The sequence below is a fragment of the Bidens hawaiensis genome, unplaced genomic scaffold, assembly GCF_021521415.1.
Source record: "Bidens hawaiensis isolate Kalapana, Puna unplaced genomic scaffold, B.hawaiensis_p1.1 tig00007137_1, whole genome shotgun sequence".
Classification (NCBI taxonomy): domain Eukaryota; kingdom Viridiplantae; phylum Streptophyta; class Magnoliopsida; order Asterales; family Asteraceae; genus Bidens; species Bidens hawaiensis.
The window spans coordinates 174,921-193,251 of record NW_027491491.1 but is presented as its reverse complement, the minus strand read 5'-3'; the positions used below and the strand labels follow the sequence as shown (position 1 = coordinate 193,251).

Sequence of the window (18,331 nt, the reverse complement as noted above, 5' to 3'; positions counted from 1 at the left end):
AGTACTTACAAGTATGTAAGCTTATGCTCAAATAAAATAAAATAAATCATATAGCAAGTCAATTTTCAAAAGTAGGTCACTACAAACCTTTTTTGTGCAACTCTTAACACGTTTTAAAGTTTATGGTGTAATATATTATCGGAATCTATTCACCAAACAAGTCGTTGTTCTTAATGTGTGCGAACTATCTTCCTGTTCTTTTTGTTTTTCTTTCCTCCTTTTTTACTTTTGTCTTTTCTTGGGTTCACATATTCTCCCTTTGCTGCAATAAAAGGTTTCCTGCAAACTGTGTTTTCTAGTGTCTTCTAACATAATATGCACCTAAACATAATTTCTAGATACATACGTAGTGTGTAGCATTTAGACGCGTATATTACATAAGTTAACTATAAACATTAAAACATGTAATGATATGGTATTAAAGACAAATTGGTTGAAAATCCATTTTGCTACATGAAGAACATGACCATAGGCCTCGTTTTAAATACAAAATGACAATCATTGATCGATTATGAGTCTTTTTCGTATTTTTTCTTTATGTAAAGTTCATATGGACGAGTCTAATGAATATAATATTATTTTTGTATGGTTGGATTGTTAGATATTGGTATTGTAGGTAGCAAATAAGGAAACGCCAACATTATTTTGTAACATATGTTATTTAAAGATGTCCATTGATGTTGATATCAACTTCTTTTCACAAAGCAAAATTAGTGGAGCCTCAGAAATAATAAAGATATAGCCTTGTTCAAAAGAAAGTAAGAAACTACCTTTGTACACATTTACCATATTGCCCCTCACTCTCATACTAAACTTAAATTTATATTTAAATAAATAATTGAAAATATAATACAACTTTCAAAAACAATATTGTTCAAGATATCAAAATTTATTTTACAAATCCCTAGAAGAAACTTCTAAAGCTCAACAATCTATGGGTCTAAAAATAAAAGTGAACTCTCACTTTGAATGGAAGTTTACTTAATGGCTAAGAAGTGCATTTTAGTCATTTTCCTTGCTTTGTATATTAAAATTTAAAGTTCCTTCATACCCATAATGCCTAAAAAGCAATAGCCAGATGTACATAAATTTGAATCCACATAGCTTTATACAACAATAAGATCATTTAAAGCTAGAGAAACTATTAACTCATAACAAACCAAAATGACAAGAGTTAGTAACACATTGATAGGTTTCTTGAACCTATTGACACTCTTAATATCAATACCAATAATCGGAGGCGGGTTATGGATGGCGAAAAGCACCGCCACATGTGAAAGTTTCCTACAACGACCGCTTATAATATTGGGCTTTGTGATCTTGCTTGTATCGTTGGCGGGTTTTATAGGGGCGTGTTATCATGTTGTGTGGGCGTTGTGGTTGTACCTAGCCGTTATGTTGTTCTTGATAGCTGCCTTGTTGGCTGTGACGGTTTTTGGGTTCGTGGTTGTGGGCCCGGGTGGCGGTGTGGATGTCCCGGGCCGGGTTTACAAGGAGTATCACTTGCAAAGTTATTCACCTTGGCTTAGGAAGAGGATTGAGAATCCTAGTTATTGGATGACTGTTCAAAGTTGCATATTGGGATCCAAGACTTGTAGTAAGATTGTTATGTGGACTCCTGTTGACTATTGGACTAGAAACTTGTCACCAATTCAGGTACCATATTATTTTTGATTTTTTATTCACCAATAATACACATAAATTTTGTTAGGTATTCTAGTGTATTTGATTGACTATTGGACGTCTGTTTGAGTTCATTATGATATAAGGGGCGAAGCCCCTAACCAATGGGGATTTCAAAGGGCAAAGGGATAACGCCCCTTTGGCGGGGTCCGGGTGTAGTGCCCAGATAGTAGCCCAAGAGGCGGCGCCCCTAGTTGGGGTTGAGCTACTAGGTCAGTTTTATTTTTTTTATTATGACGATTATTGCTGTATTAAAACTTCATTAGGAAATGAATTTTCAGATTTCGTCACACATAAATCCTAAGTCAAAAAAACGGATTTTTAATTATAATCGAAATTTTAAAAGGTTACTGTTGTTACCAACCCTAACGTGCAAAACTGATTTCCCGATCATTTGGTCGTACGTTCTTTCAACTTATTCATGAAATTCACAATCAAAATTATACTACGATCTTGTCTCATCTTTGTTTTTATCGTATTGAGATTCGGAGAATCACCAAATAGTTTTAATATGAAACTGCATATACGACTCCCAGATAACCAAGTTATCAATTACGAAATTCCCCAATAAATTTCATAAAGTTCAAATAATCTAATATTTTGATAATGTTTTGGTTTATTTATGTAGTCGGGTTGTTGCAAACCACCAAGCGCGTGCGACTACCAAGCGCCAATGATGACACAAGATGCCGACTGCTATAAATGGAATAATGATCCTAACGTGTTGTGCTACGAGTGTGACTCGTGCAAGGCCGGCGTGCTAGAGGACGTGAGACGGGATTGGCATAGACTATCGGTTCTCAACATCATCCTGGTTTTGCTTCTCATAATAATTTATTTTGTGGGTTGTTGTGCATTCCAAAATGCCAAGAGGGCTGATGACTATAATACATTTGGTGCAGCTAGAATGTATAAAGCTAGGCCTAAATGGAATTTTTATTAATAGTTACAATAGTTTAGTTGTTATATGGTAATTATAAGTTACCATATAACAAATGGGTTATTTCAGATTTATATTGGGAATTATAAGTTAATGTGTATTTAACAAAGATTTTGAGAAAGAAATGTATTGTATCTAAAATGATGTCTTGAAACTCTTACAGACTACAGAGTGCAGGATTCATATTGATATAATGATATATGTATTTATGATATACCATATTAATTGAACAAGGAAGTATTATAATAAGAGGTGCTACCGTGTTAGGATAACTTTTTTGTTCCTTCATGTCACTGTTAAAAAGTCACATGCTAACCTATATGATAAACATATATTTCAATAATATTCTAAAAAAATCAATTCTATCTAAAAAGAATCATATAATTTATTTATTCATATAGTCAACTTTTAGAAGAAAATCCTGATTTCAGATTCATCTGAGCCTAAATCTTATCCGTTTCAGACTTTTAGTGGTGTATATACTATATACCCTTGGCTTTACTTTGCTGGATGTATCAGTATTCATATTCATTTTGTTTGGTTTTAATCAAATTGCTTAACATCTTTGAGACCCTTAAAACAGTTTCGAGAAGATGCTATTGGTTAGTTATAAATGTTAATCTAATGGAGTTTTTATTAGAGGTGTTCATGAAACCGAAAAAACCGAAAAACCCGAATCAAAACAAAAACCGACAATTTGGTTTTATGTTTTCGTAAAAACCGAACTTATGGTTCGGTTGGTTTTGCATGTAACAACTACCGAAGAAATCAAACCGAACCGAAATTCTAGACATTTAATTTTAATTTTTTATTTTAAGTAATTTACTAGAATTTAATAATTATGTAACTCAAACATTTTTGGCTAAATGTATAATAGTCACTTGGTTAATAATCAACAAAATTATTTATGCCTAAATACATTATTTTTGGGCTAACTTTTTTTTCGGCCTAAAATTTTCAACTTCAAATGGCAAAAACAAAAAAAAAAGATGAAACCAAAACGAAAACCGTAAAAAACAAAACCAAACGGTATCTAAAAACCGAAGTTTTGGTTTGATTTTAGCCCAAAACCGCACTGAACGACACCACACACACCCCTACTTTTTATAATGAATATCAAACAAAACAATTCAAACTCTACTAGGTTATAAAATATGTCATTTAGTAATCAACATTCAACAATCTCACACAAATCCAATGTCACAAATAGGTTATTTCATTAAACTGAACTTAAAGCATACACAATTGTTTTTTGTTACAATAATAAAAGCATAGAGATATTGCAGCTTGTACAAGTGAATGCACTTGGGATATATATTCATATTTAGTATGTACACCTTATAAAGTAAGCAAACCCTTTGACTTGGTTCTTAGTTTGAGCATTCAGTTTTGCAGATTGGACATAATTTCTTCATCAACAGCCACTTCTTGATGCAATCCACATGATAATCATGTCCACATTTTCCCATCCTTCCAATCTTATCACCATCCTTGTACTCTTCCTGATCGAACAAAAAACAAACCGAAACCAAACATATTTATCATATCTTTTATGATTATAAAACGCAAACCTGAGATTTAAAAAATATAAATTCTTACAAGACATATGGGACAAGAAACTTCCTCCAGGTTTTCATAAGAGTAAACTTTTTCCATTAAATACTTTGACATGTTATCCTCGGACAAACCCGTGCTAACACTCCCTATCCTTTCACCAAGATTAAGCAGATCCTGAAAACAAACTAAATTAGAAACGAAGCAACAAATAAAATAATAATAATTGGTATATAATGGTAATAATTATATCGAACCTCGTAACTCATGCTGTCGATGTCGAGCCTCATCTCTCTATATTGATCGGAGAAGTTCCTGGAATTACCATAAAAGGGTGCTTGATCCACCATCATGATGGTCTATGTAAACGAGAATTCAAGTTCAAATCAATTGTATCATTACAACGAAACCGATAACAATGTGCACCTTTTTTTAAGGAACACAAGGACTACACACCTCACGATGCCCCATATGTGATTCTGTTGGTGGTGGAAATCTGTCAACGGCTAGCCTTGGACGTCCACTTCGGTAACTACTACGCCATCCTCCTACAGAGCTATGCCTAGAATAATTTCTGGAAGATAAATTATCCGGTGTGTGCAGTCCATCGGTTGATGTACCACCGTGTGCATAGTGGGAGTACCTTGAACCGTTCCCGTATGAAGACTCGGATCTTCTAGATGGACCATGTGATGAAGCAGGATAATTAGAACTCCCTCCAATATGGACCGGCATCTCATGTCTCGAGCCGCCACTCATATCTATTTTGTTTTTAATTAAAAAAAATTAATTAATAGAGTAATAGACACTAATAATAATAATAATAATATTAGATTAAAAGTAAAAACAAATAATCACCTGAAGGGGAGATCCTTCTTTGAGAGGAAGGAGGATAAGGAGGAACACAGTTCCACGGTCCGCCATTAGCGTGCTGACCAGGGGCAGAATGGTAAAATTGAGAATGCGAAGAATGGGAATGGGAGGGTACATGGGATCTTGTGATGCTAGGTTCCAACTCAAGTCTATATCTACGTCTCACGTTTCTAGAAGAACCTTCATCGTTAATTGCAAGATTACTCCTATACGAAGGCGCGGTGTGAAAGTCAATAGATGGACTGGATGAGCTTGCTCCTGCACTATAGAAGCTGCCAGACCTTTTTCTTTTAAGGGGCCCGCCACTGCCAGTTGGGCGGTGTGACAGATCAGCTTCCATGTCACGCATATGTGGTCCATGAGGAACATTATAGTTAGTGCAATGTGTGTGCCCGACAGGTGTCAACGATCTAGTTTCTGTTATTGATGAATGTGAGTAGGAGTCAACAGGCACATAAGGCTGTAGTTCCACGTTAACATTTGACCTGCCTTCTAAATTGTGATGACGCGCCAAATGATTCATCTGACCGACAAAAGGAGCGTTGTTCTCTGGGGCAGCACCCCTTCCTGGTAAAAGTCCATATAACATCAAACGGTGAATTACTGCAGTTTTGTTTAGGATTTGAATATTAAATTCATATATATCAAAATGTTACCTGTAGGGAAGTAAGGCTGCTCGGTTGGAGTATGAGTATGGTTGCCTCCGTGTGGATCAACTCCAGATCGTGTAAATGAGTTAGACAAGTGTCTATGCCTCATCTTTTCAACAGATAATTATGTCTTGCTCCTTAGTTAAATTAAGCTGCTGTTTTGCCGGCCTGTACCTAAGTGAGAAAAATAGCTTTTAAGCTTAAGATAAGCAATAGAAAATATACGGGTGTGTTTCTACCTAGCGGAAATTATAATTCATAGAAAGAAATATCACAAATGATAACATAGTCAAAAAGAGAATTTAAATAGTGTCTAAAAAGAGTAATATACACTCATATAAACACCAAGCTTTTTACTCGGCTTACGATTAACAAATGCTTCTCGCGTACCTGTAGCTACAAACTATGCTTGCCAGGCCATGCAACGACATTCCTTTACCTATTAATTTAAGTAACCAAATCTAGAAACAACATTAACCGGCCGCTTTTATATCACGAATATTTCATCAAAGTAACTAACTACTACAAAGTAACTAAAGCTACAAATTCCAACAATTCGGGTGATATATGTTGAACCAATGAACCAAAAAGCGCTTAATGAAGTTAAATTCATACCTATTGCGGCCATACTATGAGTCGAACTCCAACAGAGACACCTATCTTATTTTATTGACAAGATAGGATCAAAAGGTACCTCATATATTTCTCCCTGGAAATTGACCTATATAATTCAAATCCTGCACTGCACAAAAACGGTTATCCTGAATAAAAGGAACTATTACCTATTATAAGGACCCAATGATTGCGTTTTTGCAAAACGATTCAAGGGCCACACAGAAATGCACTACTTAAACAAACAAAACTTACAAGGAGACGGTTACCCATACCGGATCTTATTCTGGATAGAATACAGAAAAGGAAAACTATGACCTCCCTAACTGTCAGGAAGTGTGATTCGTCTTCAGATCATATGCTAAAACAAGTTCAGCAATCATATTTCATTATATACTAACTCTGGTTAACATTAACCAAAGATCTACAACCACCATTGAAGAACCTCGATAGAATGCAATATGCAGCTCAACAAGTATTACAATCAAATAGCTACAGCTACATTTCCTCTACAAAGGGATACATCACTTGTATATATTTCTTGTCATATGACAGCAATTTATAATCTTCATGAAACTTGAAAATAGTCTTCAAACGCACCTTATGTCCACAAATTTATGGAAGACTAAAAAGTAATCCTGTGGATCTGTTCTTTTTTTTAAGAATCATCTGGAATCAATCATCTGGAATATTAGTCCATCATGACAAATTAATACTCTGGCCTTTAACAAGGATTCAGAACCATGACCAGAGATTCTTTTGTACCAGTTGCACCAGTTGGCAACAAATTGTTGCTCCATGAATTGAATATTCATAAAAGTAGACACTGCATGCGGTTTTTTCTCCATTGCCTTTTGTATGCATCTGAGTGATACCATAAATTGCAACGAAAACCGATATCATCGTTTCCTTCTTAAAAGTGTCCAAAAGGTAAAAAATGACAGTTGCCATCATTTCAACCGTAAGGAAAAGTTTAGCAAAAGTTTGTGGTAACATTGACATACTACTGACAATTGAAAACCTTCTGGTTCTCAGACAGATCAAAAGTGCCTGCAATGTTATCCCATCCATGATTCAGAAAATAAGAGAAGACAGAACTCCAAACAGCTGTCTGTGAAAGTGAAGATCCAACTGCTGGCTACAGACTACAGCTAACTAGATAATGATATGCATAAATGACTAAAATAGGTTAGGGTAACTACGCGCCCAGTGATTGAGAATTATCTGAAGTTGCAGATCTCATGAAGATGAAGAAACTGGTTTAATAACACTTGCAGCGCAGAAAAGATGTTATAAGAGAGGATTTTGATTCATAACACTCACATCCTAGCCCTGATCATATATGATCTACTAGACAAGAGCTTAATTTTTCTCAAATCTAAATAAAAGTCAAATTATCTTAGTATCTGTAACTCAGACTCAGATACAAACTTATGTTCAAAGAGTCTTTAGCTACTAACAAATTATCTTAGTAACTTTTCGCAATGCAAGGAGATGCATTTGTGAACTTTTAAGTCATGTCATTCGGAATGTGTAAAGAGAAAATAGATCAGTAAGAACAGGAAAGTTGAATGAAACAAAGAAAAGAAGCATAAGTTGAAGTACTGGAGATTTATTATTAAGATTCTAATATCAACTCGTATCAATGACTGTATGTTAATATTACAGAAAGCTTAAGACAGTGATACTAATCACATTGGATGCAACCTATTATATTTACTGATACGACTCTCCTATCCACTATAATAAATGTCAACTCAACTTCCAAAGAACTTAAAGTTCACATCTTCACAAATGTGAGGCAATTACAAGTTCCTATTTCTCCTTTCTGGAGCATACATTCGATGAAAAAATAAACAAAATCATAGAAAACTCCTCTCTCTGACCATAAGACAGCACGTCAATTCTCCAGTAAAAGCGATGTGTACTATAACGTTCCAGTCTTCATCTAAAACGGGGATGCGCTAGATTATATGATGTGAGCTGCAACCAACTTTCAATAATAATGTTCATATGGCTGACAACAAACGATTTCAAAACCTTATTTATACAACCTCCTCCTCTGTTTAATCTGAGAATATTTTTTTTAAAGGTTTTACACGCCTATCAATAACATGTAGAATGGGAAGGGCCATTGCTGCAGAAAAAAGGATATATCACACTTGGGGGAGTGCGGGTTAGAAAATTAAGGCGTAAAGCTACACTAGAAACAACGGAGACCAATTTAACTAAAAAAAGGTAAAAGAAGCTATCCATGATCTATAATCATTGGCTAGACTCCTTACTAACACAAAAAAAATACAGAAATAAAACTACTAGAAGAACAGAAATAATCAGCTGACCGAACATATTAAAATAACTATAAGAAAACTCCCTAATATACATGCCTAAAAGCTCAAAAGCAGGACATGGGTGTGGATATCAGGCACGTTGGTTCGACACTTAAGAAAAACAATATAACTTAATAAAACAAACGTAAAGATAAATTCAACTCATGACGAATAACTCATTATAATAGTTTATTTGCGAATAGTAAAATAAACAAAACAGAAAACATCCCAAAAGAAAAAAAATCTGAGCAAGAAATATGTTCACCAATAGTTTTTCACAGATCAGACGATTGCGAATGATCAAACAGAAACAGAAAACATTCCAAAACTCGAATTATCGGTCAACAGTCAACACGAAGCATGTCCAATTTTTTCAAACTATACATAAACATTTTCAGATATTTGAACTGTTTCACTTTTCTTAATGACCCAAAAGAATCAAAACTTCAAACCCAAAACACACCGATATTTTGTCGAATGGTTCTGTAGATGATGCGGGTGCACCCAATGGGATGCCTATCAATTATTAATGCTTCACAGCTACTAACCTTTATTATTATTATTATTATTATTATTATTATTATTATTATTATTATTATTATTCCATTTAACCCCACATCACCAATCTTTCATCAATCAAATTATAAAATAATTATCTTCTAACTTATAAAAAAATAAAAATAAATAAAAATACCATCATCTGATGTTAAGTTAAAACCTATAAGAACAAAAGAATCAATCGGCTACAGCAACATACCATATAAAAAAAAAATAAAAAAAATCGAGCCCTAAATGATAAAGTAAACAAAATTAATCCGATCAACCTCTCAATCGCCTCAATAATTAACTTTTTGTTCATCGCACATAGATCCAGTTTTTTCTTTATAATAATAATAATAATATTCTCCATATAATAATAATAATATGTATTAGAACCTGTGAGGGTATAATCCAGAAAGAAATACCCAGAACATAAAACCCCAAGGAGATTTTAATTTGTTTTTGTTTAATCAATCAATCAATCAATCAAACCATGGGTGTATAATATTTGAGCAAATTAACATCGGATTAGAACCGATTAAATTAAAAAAAAGTAGATGAAATGAAAAGATATGGAGATCAATATGATCGGTATGAAGATCAATGATCGTACCGGTGGTCAAAGATCGATGACGAAGAAGGCGAATTCAGAGGTTTAAGCGTTGGCGTACGGAAGTGATTTGAGTTCGGTGGTTGGTTACCAATTATATATATCCTTCTCTTCTGTTTGGTTCCTACCAAAAACTTTACTTGAATTCAGGATCCGACCCGGTTATATATATCAGGGAAATATAAATATAGAGCCCACTTTGATTAAAGTCAAAGCTAACATTTTAGGGGCTGAAAGTGAAATCGAATTAATTGAAAAATCAAAAATGAAACATTAACTGACGATTAATTTTTAAATTGATGAATAACACGGTTTTTTGTTCAATTTCGGTTAACTATTTTTTGAATAACCGAAAAAGCAATCATCATCTTCTAATGATATTATGTTTCAATACTTCAAAATGATATTATTTATCCAACTTTTCTTAAACCACTGTATCCTTGATCTTGATATTCATTCCGTTAGTAACATATATTAATTTGTTTCAAACGATAGTGACTTTAAATTGCATTTATTCTCTTATATATATGGTGGCTTTGACAATTAGCTATTCACATGTTAAAACTTAAAATTAAGTTCAAGAGTAATCCTTTTATGTGATTTGAGTTAATTCTTTAAAACTTAATTTAATGTATATTTTCATGTTTACCAATTCTAGGGTTTTATAATATAGACTTTTTAAAACCTTCTTTTGTGTGATTGTGTCGGTTATATCCTTCATACGCGTTTAATGTATGTTTAGTACGTTAATCTACCTAATGTGTTGACATAACATTTAGGTTTATTTGATATACTTTTTACACCATGACACATACAGTATTCGTATTTAATTTGTTGAAAGGTGCATGATTTTAATCAATTTTGTGTTATTTTCCATGATAACCAGTATTAAAGTTTTATTATGATTCTGCAAAACGTTTATTGGTTATATCTTTATTCTCGTTCCAATGTACGCTTAGTGAAGGATATTTAACGTGTTTGAAAACGCTCAAAGTGAACTGAGTAGAACGCCGTGGAGTATTCGTGAGAGAGAGCGATATGGAGTCTTTAATGTGTTTGAATGAGATAGCCATAGCTATTGGCCAAAACTTACTTGAGTTAAGAAAACTTGAACTTATTGCAAATAGTGGTTTGTAGGTGATTCTGAATAACCGTCACTCCCTTGAAACACTCGACTTGCGTCAATACTTTTTATTGACCTTAAGAGAAATCTAAGGAAAGTATGTTCCGAACATATTAAATATCTGAAACTCCCCAACGATACGAAAGCTATTCCTTACATTTATGAAACACTCTAGGATTCATCCGTTGAGGAGTATGATTCCTCTAACTCCTATGATGCATACTTCTATATCCATTAATTTAGGGGCCTTTCATGAATTTGAAACACATTTCAATGTTGCTACTAATTTTGGTTGTATTTCTTGAAGCTGTAGCTATTATCTTCCTCAAAAACATCTTTTTTAAAACCGAATTTGGTAGTTAATATTCTGTTGGTGCCGTTGTCCAATCTTGGGGTTGAACTTTGGCTTTCTTTGTAACATGCCTTTCAACAATTGCTTGTCATTTTAATGTTTGCGGTTTATTAAATATGTATGTCTTCTTTTTGGTAACTTAAAGATAATTTATTTTTAACTAGTTGTGAAAAACAGCGTGTTGTGTTAGACCGGTGATATCATTTGGGTCTATGATCATACAACATAAACAAATCGCCCCAACCTCACGCCCACTACGGGTGGCCTAATGACGTATATATTATATTCATTGGGTAAAATATAAGGGGAAAATAGAATGGGTTGATTAGGGAACTTGTATTCGTTTTGCTTTTAAGTAAGCAGTCTAACTAGGTGTCTTGGTAATCGGGTGTATATGCACTTTGGTGTGGTTGTTCTTGGCTAGTATCTTACTAGTCAAGTTCTTTTTTGGTTTCTAATAAAAATTGGCCGTTCAATAAAAAATTGGACGCTCAAATTTGCTGTCACTTAAAAACATAATTAAGTCACATTATTTTGTCTTTGTTCGGACTGTTTAAAACGTGACTAAGTTTAATCAAAGGAAATCTTGAAATACATCTTTTGCATAGCAAAACTCTTTCAACTACCAACTAATTTGTTATTATAAATTCTTCGAGTTTTGAAACAAATGTGCGTATAAAATTAACCTTTTGTTGCTAAATATATTTGCATTTGCTTTGATGAGATTTTAAGATCTAAACTATGAAAAACACATATCCGAAAAGTAGTTAATTAACTGGTTTTAAAGTTATTTATTAACCAGCCACAAAATAGATTGGGCTATGAACAACATGTACATCGGTTTTTACGCTATGAAAATTGGTTTTGTTTTTTATATATTTTTTTTCGAAAATTGGTTTTGTTTTTAATTTTTGACAGAATTACAAATTTTGTCCTTTAAAATAAGACGAATTACGGTTCGTGTCCTTTTCTAAGTTTCCTTGCAGGCGGTGTACTTTAAACTTTTTTTTCCTACAAGTTTTGTCCTTTACGCTAACTGTGTTAGAAAAAGTCAGTTAAATGCCCTCACGTGAGACGCATGTGAGGGCATTTTTGTCTTTTCGTCTACCTGCAACTTCTTCTTCCTCTTTTCTTCTTCCCCCTATCTCTCCTCTCATGTGCATCCACCATCACCACCCACCTTCTTCTTTCAACATCCAAAACCCCACCACCACCTGTTGCCGACTGCCACCACTACCCACCACCTACCGCCGCCACCATCACCTTCAATCTCACCCACAAAATCAAACCATCATCATCCCAATCCAAATTCATTACAGGTATGAGTATGAATATGAATATAGAACTAGGCAAACTTTAACAATCATAACATAAACATAACATAGTTAATTAACAAGAACAATTAGGACACCGAACCAAACCGTTCTCATTGCAATCAGGGCATCGTATCAACAAATCCTCATCTTCATCAAACACCTTCTTGCTACCGCTACAATTTGCACACGGAACGAATCTAACGTCCCCACACGCGTCACACACCTGCCACGCGTTACTTAACCGAACCGAAACCCCTTTCAGCGCCTTCGCCAGCTGGCCCGTCTCATGAAGCTGCTTAATTACATCAGCACCACCAACATACTTCCCTTTAATAAACACCTGAGGCAGACTAACATGTTTCTGACCCAATACTGTTACCAACTCATTTCGATACGCCGAGTCCATCGAGATATCGCGTTCGTCGATAAAAACCCGAAAGAATTTCAAAATCGTTCTGATGGAGTAACAATCCTCGTATGTCCTTCGGATTCCACGTAAGCTGGTGAAGTAGATAACGACCCGGTCCTCTGTACCGGGTAATTGAATTAGGGTTTTTTCGAATTTGTCTGATTTGAGCTTGGATTGGAAGTGGGTTTGGTCTGATGAGGGTTTTGGTTTGGATGCTCTGCGAGATTCGAATATGCTGCAAAGATGCTTGACTTTGCCTTTGATTGAAATTGAATCGGAGGGTTTCTTGACGGATTCGGAGCGGTTAAGGGTGGAATTAGGTGAGGGTTTTAGTGGGTAATCGATGGCTGAGGTTGAATTGATGGTGTAAGATCGGTTGTAGATTGAGGGTTGTTGTTTGTGGTGATCGGAACCGATCATTTTTAGGGTTTTCGATTGAATTGAAATGAATTTGGATTGGGATGATGATGGTTTGATTTTGTGGGTGAGATTGAAGGTGATGGTGGCGGCGGTAGGTGGTGGGTAGTGGTGGCAGTCGGCAACAGGTGGTGGTGGGGTTTTGGATGTTGAAAGAAGAAGGTGGGTGGTGATGGTGGATGCACATGAGAGGAGAGATAGGGGGGAAGAAGAAAAGAGGAAGAAGAAGTTGCAGGTAGACGAAAAGACAAAAATGCCCTCACATGCGTCTCACGTGAGGGCATTTAACTGACTTTTTCTAACCCAGTTAGCGTAAAGGACAAAACTTGTAGGAAAAAAAAGTTTAAAGTACACCGCCTGCAAGGAAACTTAGAAAAGGACACGAACCGTAATTCGTCTTATTTTAAAGGACAAAATTTGTAATTCTGTCTTAATTTTTTTTCGAAAAGCAAACTTTATTAAACAACCAAATAAAGTCTAGCAAAAACATGCCGAAGAGAGGTCTCATCATAGAAAAACTTACATTAAATTGAAATTACATCACTTTGGTCATTTTTAGGAATGACAATAAAACCCGAGACTGATAGAAAAATTCAAAACCTGAAGCATTTAGGACGAGTAATACCCGTCTCATTAGGGTTTGAGATTACTTTTGAAATTTTTCACGGGTTTGTGATTTGTAATATACCCGATTGTCCGGTCCGATTACCCGATTATATACCCGAGTAACCCAATATAGTTTTGTTTATTTATTTTAATTATATATTATTACACTTTCAAAATTGTTATGGCTTCTGAGAACTGTTAGAGCATTCTCATCCCACTCTTTATAATTATGTGAGGGAAGTTTGCAAATTATAAGATGAGGTTGTGGGTGATTATGAGTTTTAAATACAGGGTGGAGAGAGAATTATAGAAATTTGGGGAAACATTATTTGCCCTTATTTATTTTTAATATTTATTGGATTGGTTGTGAGTAGAGGGGAGAGAAAACTATAATGATAAAGGCATAAAAAATATTATTTAATTGAATATGAGAGAGAATTGTGTTTTGTTTTTAGTGTAATTATAGAGGTAGAGATGGAGAACAGGTTCTATCTGAAAGTTTAAGGAGATCAAGGCATACGAGAGTTCTGTTCGTTCAAATATTAACCAACTGTTTACACATAAAGAATTGTCCTCTTATCTTTATAAGATCTTCACCTCCTTATTGTAAGTTCAAATTCATCCAAATAAATCTAATTAATTTCAATATAATATAGATATCATTAAATGCAATAACCTATATAGACGAGTATACCCCATGAGTATTTTGTCCAAACACGATAGAAAATCCGAAACCCGATGGTATCCCCGAAACCCGACGGGTTTGAGACGTACTTTAATAATCGGGTATGAGTTTGGAAATACCTAAACCCGACCTATTGTCATCCCTAGTCATTATATGGATTTACATTTGGACTATTTGTATCACAAAAGGCAAGAGATCTTATCTAAGCCAATAATATTTTCAACTTTGATCTTTTTATTTTCAAAAATTCTTTAATTCCTTGCTTTAATCCATATACTCCAACAAGTTATAAGGACGATCCCATAGAAAGTTGTCTTCTCACCAACCCCTAGGCCCAAGATGGTGTAAAGGTCCAATAAATGATGCAATGGAAGTTTAACCAAGAAGGCAAAACTTTACATCACGAGCACATGAAGTCCCAAACCTTCGAAGCCACCAACCAACCCAATAAAACATGCTCGATTATCTCAACCTCCGAGTCGCAAAGCCTCTAAGAAACCTGGATGTTCCTTCTTCCTAAAGCCTTGGTTTTATTGGTAAAAAAAATAATAATAATAATTTTACTTACAAGAATCCAAAAAGTTACTCCCTTATTTGAGAATATTATCTTCAATTAAATTTTAAATATATCATGATTAAGCCATTGGGCAAGCAAACGTAGGTTTGGCAGTCACATTATGACTTAAAGCATCATCAATAGATAGATTTTTAGATAGTGTTTTTAGATGATTATATGACACTTGGCCCATCAAAATATCATCTCTCTCGTCTCTTCTTAATCTCTACTCACAAACACATTCTTGAAGATTCTTCCACAAGAATCTCACCTCACATTCTCTCCTCCACATAATCGTCTCTCTCTTCCACATCATTTTCTCTCTCTTCTAAAAACACATAAGAATCTCCTATTGGAGATGGTCTTATGAGTAGTTCTCAACTCAACCGTTTCAAATTCCATTTCAACCACAACTTAATACCTCTTACTTAAATATAGTTGTTTTGTTCGTCAACCAGCTCGTTTCATAGGAGTCGACTAAGCAAAGGTACGACTCTCTCTGTGTGTGTGTGTGATGTGAGACTATGATCAGTTTATTATTTGCTTAGCTTATTTTAAATTTTGATCATTTCTTTGTTTATTTCTTCATTTTTATATATGCTAAGAATGTGATTATAACATGACATATTCTTTGGTTTGTACATGCTAAGGTGATGATGTCATCCACAAATTAAAGATCAGAAGCAAGATGAAAGCAACTGGTTGGATCTTCCGTATGATGTAATGATCAATATACTTAAGAGAGTTGGTATGGTTGACATTATCGAGAATGCGGAGAAAGTGTGCATTGCTTGGCTCAAAATATGCAAGGACCCTGCTATGTGGAGGGTCGTCAATATGAATGACTTATTGAGTTCGGTTCCAAATCACTCACCTCAAAATCTGTGTAGGCTTGCTGTCAGTAGAAGCCAAGGCCAATTGGTTGATATTACTCTTGTGGATGACTATTGTGCTACTCTTTTGGGTTATGTTTCTGAGAGGTATGTCAAAAGATGCCAAGTGTGACATTCGTCAATTTCGGGTCTCGTTTGTATTCGTTTATCATGTAAATCGACCCATTTTGTAAACCAAAGCTTATGATATAATCAAAATGATGGATTTTATGTTACAATATTGTTTTACACTTGTTGGGTCTTGAAAACATTCTTTTTGGTCCTTAAAACTCCTTAAAATGACTTAAACCAAACTTTGGGGACTATTATTGCCATTTACCAAAAACTTGTTTGACCATTTCAACCATCACATGCATCTTTACCCTATTTGTATGAACCATACTCTTACCATTATAAAAGCAAGGCTCCATACACCATTTTGGTGGTTCATCTTCTCCAAAATCTCTCTCAAATCCAAGTATTCATCTTCAACATTTTGTTATTTTGATTTCTTAAGGTCAACTAACTATAGTCTTTCATTTTAACTTGTTCATCTAATATTACTAACACTTGAATATGGTGGTACAACATATATATAATACACACCCCTTGTTTCCTTTATTTGTTACTTCACCGACTCCGGTTGGTTAAGTTTCGAATGTCCGCGAAGACCTAAAGGTGATTGTATAAGATGGTGCAATTGTTAATGTAGCATGTCGATATCCGTTGTTAATACTCATTTTATTTTTGTTCAAACAGACATCTACGTAGGCTTCATGGAGGACTTCGTGTTCTTGATATATATATACACACACATAACTTATTATACATATCACTTATGACTAACTTCTAACCCTTTTAGTTTGTTCATCTTATTTACAAGTTCCATGGTGTGGGTTTGTATAAGACTAACCTCGGTTTAACCGAAGCTAGTCCAAACCGGAAACCGAACTTTTGTTTACTAGTTTTGTTAAAATAGTTGTTTAAACATGTTTATTGCTAGATTTGAGTTTCAAAAATCATTTTTACAAGTTCTTTGATATTAAGCATATGAAATCCATCTATGAACTCGTTGGGAGATGGAAACCGAACTAAACCGAAACTTTTGCTTAAAAGACTTGTAGTTAACTTTTTAGTTGTAAAATTTATGTTTTCTTCATTTATAAACCAATATACAAGTTCTATGATATTTGGGCATGTAGAAACCATCTATGAACTATTTGTGAGATGGAGACCGAACCAAACCGAACTATACCGACTTTTACTCGCTTAAGACACACAAGTGTGTTTTTAGCTATCAAGACTTGTATATTTCTTTAAAAATAGTTTACAAACTGATTTTAATTATTTTCTTAAGTACTTGGAATTGTTGGATCCAACTTGATCTCATCACATAGTTTGGACCGACAAAACCGAACACTCGCTTAACGTGCGTTGTTAGTTCTAAACAATAGATCTACATACTTGGTTAAGTATTAGTATATTTTAATGAGTTATCTCATAACAATTAATATGTTGGAAAGTTGACTTTGGGTTTGACCATTTGTCAAGACCCGAATCGACAATCCGAACACTCGTTAAAAACCTGTTTTAGTATCTTTGTCCCAAAGGAACTTGCATTTTAGCATTTTTTCCACCTTATTACTTAACATTGGTTAAGTAAATATTAAGGTTAGATACTTTAACCCGGTTTCGAGCAAACTTACATTTTTAAAGGATTGTTATTATAAATTTTTAAATAGTTACATTTTAAACCTTGAACTTTAATTGTTTACTTTTTGCAACAATTATTTTATTTAAATATCTTCAAGACAACCATTCTAAATCCAAGATTTTATTGTCATTTAGGCCTTGCTCGTTAAACTTCATCCATCCGGTTATTCATCTTTTACCGATCAAGTTTTATACTTGAACGTGAGTAACTTCATACCCCGTTTTCTATCTTTTGTTTTGGGGTGACATTTCATACTTATTCAAATCAAATGCTTTATACTTGAGCTTAAACCACAAACGTTGTTGTATACTTTATTGAATGATTGCTCGATTTGGTGTTCTATGCTTATACGCCTATGTGTTTATCGCTTTCGGTTGGTGGAATCTATAAATCCTAGACTACTTGGCATCCCCTTGTAGCAAGGTGTCGTTAACGTAATGCAATTAACGATATTCTATTAAATCCTAGACTACTTGGCAATCCCTTGTA

At 34.4% G+C, this 18,331-nt stretch overlaps 3 protein-coding genes across 5 annotated transcripts; 1 reads left to right on the top strand and 2 right to left on the bottom strand.

The window, feature by feature from the left end:
- The first annotated feature begins 980 nt into the window (after nucleotides 1-980).
- Nucleotides 981-2,650, top strand: LOC143634594 (tetraspanin-6-like). The gene is made up of 2 exons (XM_077102623.1): nucleotides 981-1,656; nucleotides 2,312-2,650. The coding sequence occupies exons 1-2, from the start codon at nucleotides 1,165-1,167 to the stop codon at nucleotides 2,624-2,626; spliced, it is 807 nt and encodes a 268-aa protein (XP_076958738.1). The 5' UTR covers nucleotides 981-1,164; the 3' UTR covers nucleotides 2,627-2,650.
- A 1,171-nt stretch (nucleotides 2,651-3,821) lies between these two features.
- Nucleotides 3,822-9,892, bottom strand: LOC143634601 (uncharacterized). 3 transcript variants are annotated; one of them, XM_077102633.1, is made up of 8 exons: nucleotides 6,316-6,989; nucleotides 6,091-6,139; nucleotides 5,707-5,874; nucleotides 5,036-5,617; nucleotides 4,634-4,938; nucleotides 4,435-4,536; nucleotides 4,223-4,354; nucleotides 3,822-4,125 (listed from the first exon to the last, which is right to left on the bottom strand). In XM_077102633.1, exons 3-8 carry the CDS (start codon nucleotides 5,807-5,809, stop codon nucleotides 3,994-3,996), a joined length of 1,356 nt encoding a protein of 451 aa, XP_076958748.1. In that variant the 5' UTR covers nucleotides 5,810-5,874; nucleotides 6,091-6,139; nucleotides 6,316-6,989; the 3' UTR covers nucleotides 3,822-3,993. The 3 variants fall into 3 exon arrangements, with proteins under 3 accessions (XP_076958748.1, XP_076958747.1, XP_076958749.1); XM_077102632.1 differs by lacking the exons at nucleotides 6,091-6,139; nucleotides 6,316-6,989 and adding an exon at nucleotides 9,796-9,892; XM_077102634.1 differs by lacking the exons at nucleotides 6,091-6,139; nucleotides 6,316-6,989 and adding an exon at nucleotides 9,796-9,822 and having other exon boundaries at nucleotides 5,707-5,868.
- Nucleotides 9,893-12,623: 2,731 nt separating this feature from the next.
- Nucleotides 12,624-13,467, bottom strand: LOC143634593 (uncharacterized protein At5g39865-like). Its single transcript, XM_077102622.1, has one exon. The coding sequence runs from the start codon at nucleotides 13,410-13,412 to the stop codon at nucleotides 12,657-12,659; it is 756 nt and encodes a 251-aa protein (XP_076958737.1). The 5' UTR covers nucleotides 13,413-13,467; the 3' UTR covers nucleotides 12,624-12,656.
- Between the last annotated feature and the right edge of the window lie 4,864 nt (nucleotides 13,468-18,331).

Excerpts from the sequence above, each read along its gene's own strand:
- LOC143634593 (XM_077102622.1), bottom strand. The coding sequence starts at position 13,412 with ATGATCGGTTCCGATCACCACAAACAACAACCCTCAATCTACAACCGA.
- LOC143634594 (XM_077102623.1), top strand. The coding sequence starts at position 1,165 with ATGACAAGAGTTAGTAACACATTGATAGGTTTCTTGAACCTATTGACA. Across the intron at positions 1,657-2,311 it reads GAAACTTGTCACCAATTCAG|TCGGGTTGTTGCAAACCACC; the intron begins GTACCATATTAT and ends TTATTTATGTAG.
- LOC143634601 (XM_077102632.1), bottom strand. The coding sequence starts at position 5,809 with ATGAGGCATAGACACTTGTCTAACTCATTTACACGATCTGGAGTTGAT. Across the intron at positions 4,355-4,434 it reads TCGACAGCATGAGTTACGAG|GATCTGCTTAATCTTGGTGA; the intron begins GTTCGATATAAT and ends GTTTGTTTTCAG. Across the intron at positions 4,126-4,222 it reads TTTCTTGTCCCATATGTCTT|GAAGAGTACAAGGATGGTGA; the intron begins GTAAGAATTTAT and ends TTGTTCGATCAG.